The sequence below is a fragment of the Rhipicephalus sanguineus genome, chromosome 4, assembly GCF_013339695.2.
Source record: "Rhipicephalus sanguineus isolate Rsan-2018 chromosome 4, BIME_Rsan_1.4, whole genome shotgun sequence".
In the NCBI taxonomy this organism is placed as follows: Eukaryota; Metazoa; Arthropoda; class Arachnida; order Ixodida; family Ixodidae; genus Rhipicephalus; species Rhipicephalus sanguineus.
This window is the reverse complement of record NC_051179.1, coordinates 209813081-209820650: the sequence shown is the minus strand read 5'-3', so window position 1 is coordinate 209820650 and position 7570 is coordinate 209813081. Positions and strand designations below refer to the sequence as shown.

General features: G+C 50.2%; 1 protein-coding gene across 1 annotated transcript; it reads left to right on the top strand.

The window, feature by feature from the left end:
* The first annotated feature begins 2641 nt into the window (after positions 1–2641).
* Positions 2642–3523, top strand: LOC125758378 (uncharacterized). Its single transcript, XM_049415479.1, has one exon. The coding sequence runs from the start codon at positions 2642–2644 to the stop codon at positions 3521–3523; it is 882 nt and encodes a 293-aa protein (XP_049271436.1).
* Positions 3524–7570: the final 4047 nt, after the last annotated feature.

Genomic DNA, 7570 nt, shown 5'->3' with positions numbered 1-7570 from the left:
ACGAAGAGGACGGAGCTGTCGAGTGCCGGTTCATGATCATGATAATCTTATATCTACTAAAAACGGCCAACGTCGACCAACAGCTGTGCTTTGAAAAATGCCCAAATGGTCCCGCTGCACTTGTCAATGAAAATTCCTTGTCCCTTTCAATGGAAGTTAGACCTCAAGTCGAGCTCATTTTGTGGCCTATGTCACTAGAATTTTTCCACGTCCATATTCACTCAGATAGAGAGATGGGTACTGTCACCATTTTCTTCGAAAATAGCCTAAACTCAAGAAGGCTGATCAGCTGAAGCTACTGTTACATGCAATGCTGTGTGTGTCATGTTCTGCAATGAGCCATATTTGTCAGCCCGTTTCTTCATCGCAATATTATATGATCAGGCTTTGATCAATTTCTAGAAAAAGAGCAGTTTAAGGTATCTATCTAAATACTTTTTTTCTTATATCGTTATTCTGATCTCAGAAAACGCCCCCGAAACGCTATGTTCATGGCGGCAGTGCGGCACGTGCGTTTGTATCACACACACCGCCTCGGCGAAATGAATGCGATGACACACAATGCGCTAAAAGATAATTTTGCGGCGCACTAATACTTTACAGTTCAAAGTTTCACCGTAGCCGCTGGCCTAGTGCATAGGGCGTCCGCCTCGGCAACGGTAGGTAGGCGGTTCGAATCCTGCCGCCGGACACCCACCGGTTAAAAGGGCAAGGCGTTCCCCCTACCCGGCGCCCGGTTGTTTACGGGGTGAGTGAACGCCTGGGGAGTATCCGCTAGCAGTTCCTCACCACTGCTGGCCACCACTTTCGAACGCCAACCCGTAAGGGTGGTTATTCTGTCGTCCATGTGCTGGTCGCCATAATCAACCCCTGGCGCACGGTGATCTACGCCACTCCTACCCGGTACCTCGGGATCCTCCTTTTTTTTACATAATGAAACTGCATAAATGTGAGCGCGACACTTGAATGTAATATGACCAAAGCCGCCTACACGATACAAGAATTTTGAGCATAACCTTTATGATGTTAAAATATGTTCAGTTTTCTACTTAAATTGCCGCGTTACACGTTGCATATTTATCCAGAATGACGGAAACTATTGCGCAATAACTAGTTCCAAGCATTCGACCGTCAGAGAAGGTGGGATCGATTGGATATGGTGCTGACGTGAGGATACCATCCGCTTGGTATCGCGGAGGCTTCTAGACTGCTTCGCGGAGTGCCAATGACACCTTTTAGATGCGAAGTATCCTATGGCGGACTTCAATCCGGTGGTGGTGTGCGGCGTGACCACCCTTACTGCGCATGGGCATACCCTCTCCACACACCTCCTCTCCACTCCCTCTCACCATTCTTCCTGTCCTTTTTTCCTTTCCCCCTCCACTACCCTCCCCTCCCCCTTTCCACTCTTCCTCTGAAACGCGGGCTAGACATGCCGAAATTCTCTCCTGCGCATCGCAGCGATGAGCACCAGCGCATGCGCGTCCCCTCCCCTACTCTCTCCTCTCCTACGCTGCTCCCTCTCGCAGGCCTGTTGACCGCGTTCGCCGCTCGCCCTGTGAGAATTAACGGCCAGGCTAGAGGGAAGACAAGACGCGCGTAGCGTTCCTCTTCGCGTTGCACTACGCGAGGTCGGTAGGATGCCCAACGAACGCCAACTAAACGCGATCGTGCAAGTGCTCCGGCTTCGCATCGCCTTATGGTCCCCTTTAGCGGGAAATGGTGTAATTTATTAATGTCCTTTCATTGCGACAGGAATTATATCGACACTTTCGGCTGATTTTTGCCGTAGCAGTCATGTCTCGGCTATGTATATGTATGTACAGAAATAAAAACGCGTAAAGAAAAATAAAGCAGAAGAAAAAATTTTCGAACCACCGGACCAAGGATTAGAACCATCGACCCCTCGTCCCCATCCCGCTGCATTAGAGAACTCAGCCAGAAGAGGAAAACAGGAAGGAGATGACGAAGAGGAGGGAGCTGTCGAGTGCCGGTTCATGATCATGATAATCTTATATCTACTAAAAACGGCCAACGTCGACCAACAGCTGTGCTTTGAAAAATGCCCAAATGGTCCCGCTGCACTTGTCAATGAAAATTCCTTGTCACTTTCAATGGAAGTTTGACCTCAAGTCGAGCTCATTTTGTGGCCTATGTCACTAGAATTTTTCCACGTCCATATTCACTGAGATAGAGAGATGGGTACTGTCACCATTTTCTTCGAAAATAGCCTAAACTCAAGAAGGCTGATCAGCTGAAGGTACCGTTGCATGCAATGCTGTGTGTGTCATGTTCTGCAATCAGCCATATTTGTCAGCCCGTTTCTTCATCGCAATAATATATGATCAGGCTTTTACCAATTTCTAGAGAAAGAGCAGTTTAAGGTATCTATCTAAAGACTTTTTTTCTTACATCGTTATTCTGATCTCAGAAAACGCCCCCGAAACGCGATGTTCATGGCGGCAGTGCGGCACGTGCGTTTCTATCACACACATTGCCTCGGCGAAATCAATGCGATGACACACAATGCGCTAAAAGACAATTTTGCGGCCCACTAATACTTTTACAGTTCAAAGTTTCACCGTAGCCGTGGCCTAGTGGGATTCCACTTCCGGCCGCGACAGCGTACGGACGTGTTATCATGTGCTCCGACGGAGCGGCGATAGCGGCCACGCCTGGCCGCGGAAACAGGTTTTCGGAAACGGATAATGAGTACCAGGTTGTTCTGCCTAGTTTGCCTACAGGTCGCTTGGTTTTAAATACAGTTTTTTTGCACGCGGACGTAAGCGCTCGCCCCTACAAGGTTGAAGACTTTCGTGACGCCCTGGCTCAGCGGTCGATACTTCCCGAGGTTATCGCCTTGGGGGCGTATCGCATGAGCCACGTGTGGGCCGTCACCCTGAAGGATGCGGAGTCAACGAAGATGTTGGTCAACACTGGTGAGCTGCAAGTTAAAGGCAAACGCTGCATTGTCATCGACCCGGCTAACAGGGATATTCGAATGAAGGTACACTGGCTCCTTCACAGCGTGCCTGACGAGGACTTACGACTTGCCCTCGCGCCCTTCGGCAAGGTCACCGACGTCGTCAGGGAGCGGTGGCGTGCCGAGGGAGTAGCGGACAAGGTATCCACAACTAGAGTCGTGACCCTCAAGATGAACGCCGGGGTCAAAATTGATGACCTTCCACACCAGCTAAGTGTCTCTGGCGAACTCGCACTTGTCGTTGTGCCGGGAAGGGCTCCGCTCTGCCTTCGCTGTCGTGGCACGGGCCATATCCGCCGTGAGTGCCGCATACCAAGGTGTGGGGTTTGCCGGCGTTTCGGTCACGAAGACCGCCAGTGTCAGCGAACGTACGCCAGCGTGACAGCACCAGGGAGCAGCGAGGAGTCAGCCGACCTTCTGATCGATGAGGCGGACTCGGAGGAAACGGCGTCTCCGACAAGCGCCGTGAGGGTGCACCGTCAACGTCGTCTTCTCCACCGCCGGGTCAACCTGAGAAGCAACCTCTCGCGGCCTCTGTAAGGGAATCCGAAGGTGCGCCTGCCCGAGCCGCCGTGGCCACGTCGGCGAGGAAGGCTAGCACATCAGAACCTGTGTCTCAGGCGAGTGTCAGTCAACCCGCTGATGAGTGCATGGACACTACCCAAGGATCAGCTAGCGCGGCGGCCGGGAAACGGCCGCATGAGCAGACCACGAGCAGCGAGCCGCAGCTGGACGATGGCGGTGGGGACGAGCCACCGACTAAAGCGCCAGGTGTGAGACGCTTTCCTTTCAAACCACGGCCGAACATTCCGAGTGAACCACGACGGTCGGCGGCAAACCCGCCTCCGTAGTGGCAGCGGCTAACGGGGAAGGGATTGGGAGCGGGAGGGGGGCTGGTGGTGTTTTCCTATATATGTGTACCATGGCGAAGCCAAAGCGCTGTTTTTGCCAAGCGTGTCGCATTCAAAGAGGCTTTCTATTACTTTGTTTCCTGGCCATGTTTGACTTTAATTGTTCACCGATATGGCTATGAATTTTGAAACTGGGCTACGGGTGGCAACCCTAAACGTTCGAGGGCTTGGCGCTAGAAGGCGACAGTGTCAAGTGAGCCGCCTACTACTTGATCACGACTTGCACTTAGTTGCAGTCCAGGAAACGAAAATAGAGAGCCAGGAAGCGACAGACCGGATGGCGTCTGTTTTTCGCCCTCACTTTGATGTATGTGTTTGCCACGCGGTTGGAAGTTCGGGCGGTTGCGCCCTTTCGTACGTAGCAACTTAGGCATATGTGTACAAACAGTTGTATCGTGCGAGAGTGGACGCCTCTTGGTCGTAGATTTCAGCTTTTCCGGTTTGTGTTACCGCGCGGTCTGCGCGTATGCACCAAACGTGGAAACGGAGCGCAAATTATTTTTCGAATGCTTCAAAACGCACTTAAACTGCGAGAAAATGGTATTGCTCTTAGGTGACTTCAACTGTGTCTGTGCGGCCGAAGATCGCTCTAGGAAATCTCGAGTTAGCGATAAGAGTGCCGAGTTGCTATCCGAAATTGTGCACGACAATGGCTTAGAAGACGTTGGCAGTGTTTATTCCAATGGCATTCGCCCAACGTACACTCATTTCCAACGTGACAGCCACGCCAGGCTGGACAGAATTTATGTATCAGCAGAACTTCTACCTATGTGCACAGCGTACGATGTCAAACCTGTTTCTTTCAGCGACCACTGCTTAGTTATGGCCGGGGTTAGGAAAAAGGCAGGTTAAAAGCCGCTTAAATGGAACCTGTGGAAGTTTAATGTTAAGCTACTCGATGACGAGCATTTCGTAAGCTTAGTAGCAGAAAAATTGGAGAAGCTACTCGATGCGCCGTCAACCAGTTTGGCAGCTGAATGGGAAGAATTTAAACAGGGAGTTAAAATAACGGCTATGGAGAGAAGTAGCATCCTGAAGTATGAGCAGAACCAAACTGAGGCGAATGCTACGAGAGCAGCTCGATTTTTTAGTAGTATGGGAAAACAACCATCCCGGTACTTTAGCAAGGAATTAAGAGACGTTAAATGTCAGCTGGAGGAAATCGACGTTGCAAAATATAAAGCAGCGATCATACGTGCGAGAGCCGATAAACTATGGGTTGGGGAAAGGCCAACGAAACGGGCCTTATCTGACGAAAAAAGATACGCGTGCCAGAAAGAAATCCGTCAGATAGCTAACGGCGACGAAATCACGTCTGATAGCAGGGTCATCAAGCGCGTGATAGCCGAGCATTTTAACAACCTTCTAGGCCACCAACCAGACCCCTTAGATGGCTTCCAGGAGGAATTCCTTCGATTTATGCCGAAGCTGGACGATGACGTTAAGGCACGCCTCGAATGGCCGATCACTATACGTGAAATCGAAGACGCTATCGACGAGTTGACTCTGGGGAAAGCACCTGGGCCCGATGGCCTCGGTGCAGCTTTTTATAAAACTTTTAAGAGCATGGTCGCTCAGATGCTGCTGAGAGTTTTCGTCGAAGCATATGACTTGAAACGAGTACCATTATCGTTCACAACGTCGCACGTTGTGCTCATCCCAAAAAGTGATGACCCAGCAAAACTTCTGTCTGCAGCATCTTACCGTCCAATTAGTCTCACAAAATGTCGACTACAAAATATTTATGAAGGTACTAGCAAAAAGGCTCCAAGGGGTTATAACGACGTTGGTGGGTTCCCACCAGACATGCGGGATCAAAGGTCGCAGTATCGCGACGAACGTACACGTTGCACGAAGTGTGCTCGAATGCTGTGACGCGCTGGGTGAGCACGTGGCGATGATGCAGTATATCTAGCGAAAGCATTCGACCGCGGTCTCACATCACATCCTCTTCAGCATATTAGAACATTCTAATGTTGGCCATGTCATACTTGAGGGCGTTAGGATGGCGTATAGTAACTGCACTACACGCATTATAGTTAATGGCGAGCTAACTGACAGCCTGCGCGTACGCTCATCAGTGAGGCAAGGATGCCCTTTGTCGCCCTTGTTGTTTGCAGTGTACCTCGAACCGCTCTGTCTGTCCATCACTCACACGAACTTATTACAGGATTTAGGCTACAGACGGCACATGTAAAAATACTAGCCTACGCAGATGATATCGCCGTCTTCTGCTCAGACAGAGAGAGTATTAAGTATACCACGACCATTGTTGAAAGGTTCTGCGAATGCACTGGTGCCCAGATCAACTGGGACAAGAGTTATGGATTTTGGCATGGCGACTGGGACGCAACGCCGGAGCACTTCTCTCCGACTGCGCTGGTCAGCAGTTCCAACGCATACCTCGGCGTGCCACTCGGTAGTTACCGGCGACCCCTGATGCGTACTGGTATGACCAAGTGCGAAGTGCAAGAGAAAAGGCTACAGCATGGCAAGGCAGGCAACTGTCCATATTTTCACGGGCCCACTGTCTGTAACCTGTTCTTATCTCAAAGTTCTGGTATGTGAGAATGTGCTATGCGCATCACGAGTGAATATTCAGAGAATTCGCCGGGTTTTCCCGCCGTGTTCATTTGGGCATCCACCTGGGAGCGGACCAGTCGTATGAATTTGTTTCGGCCCAGTCAAGCTTGGTGGCTCGGTTAGCTCATTTGTTTCTGCGACAGGCTTGTGTCGCGTTTCATTTTCCTACGTGACCAAAATGGCCCTTTTCTCCCCACTGGCATGCAATTGGAGGCTACAGAGACTCATACCTGAATTTATTGTGGCGTCATGTGAAAAACATATGAGGGCCTGTAATCGGTAGCTGCGAGAGGTGATTGCATTCGTATAGGATGCTGAGTGCTCGATTCACTCATGATACCTGGCACCGTTAACAAGAAAAAAATTGTATATGGATCTTGTTGAAAGCGTTTCTACCAGTGCCTTTGTACCGCTTCCACACCTTGGAGGCCCAGGACAGGACGTTTTAAAAAGAGTAAAGAAAATGCCGTACTACCATCAGTTAAACCTTTTTCTTTAAATTGCACACAAACACGCTTCCTGTTAAAACTTGGCTTAGCGAGAAAGGCTTCTTCATACCCGGGACAACCAATTGCTATTTATGTAAAAAACCAGAGACAATAGAACAGTTTTCCTGGACTGCTTGGGATCCCATTTTCTACTGGGATGTGCTACAGCGCACATTAAAGAAAGAGTTGCCCCTGAGCCCGTATGGATACGCTCTTGCCGGGTAGAAACGCATCAGAGGGCATTCCTTATGAGGTTATTTATGCTCCTGGGCCTCCACGCCTTGTGGAGAACGAAACGGAATTTGAACATGTTCACCAGGTTGTTCGTCCTGTTCGTGATCGCTTTATTGAAAGCGTGGTGCGTTTGAGAGAGGTGCTTCGCACGCTCCCTGACACACCGGTGTGGATTTCTGTGCTCGACGAGTTAATCTGCATGAAACAATTTTAATCTCGTGTTGGCCAAAGCGTGGCCGACGCGTTTTATGTATGTAACCAGTGACGTCAAAATGTGTAAGTCGGGAATAAAGAAAAAAAAAAAAGCCGTGGCCTAGTGCATAGGGCGTCCGCCTCGGCAACGGTAGGTAGGCGGTTCGAATCCTGCCGCC

Excerpts from the sequence above, each read along its gene's own strand:
- LOC125758378 (XM_049415479.1), top strand. The coding sequence starts at position 2,642 with ATGTGCTCCGACGGAGCGGCGATAGCGGCCACGCCTGGCCGCGGAAAC.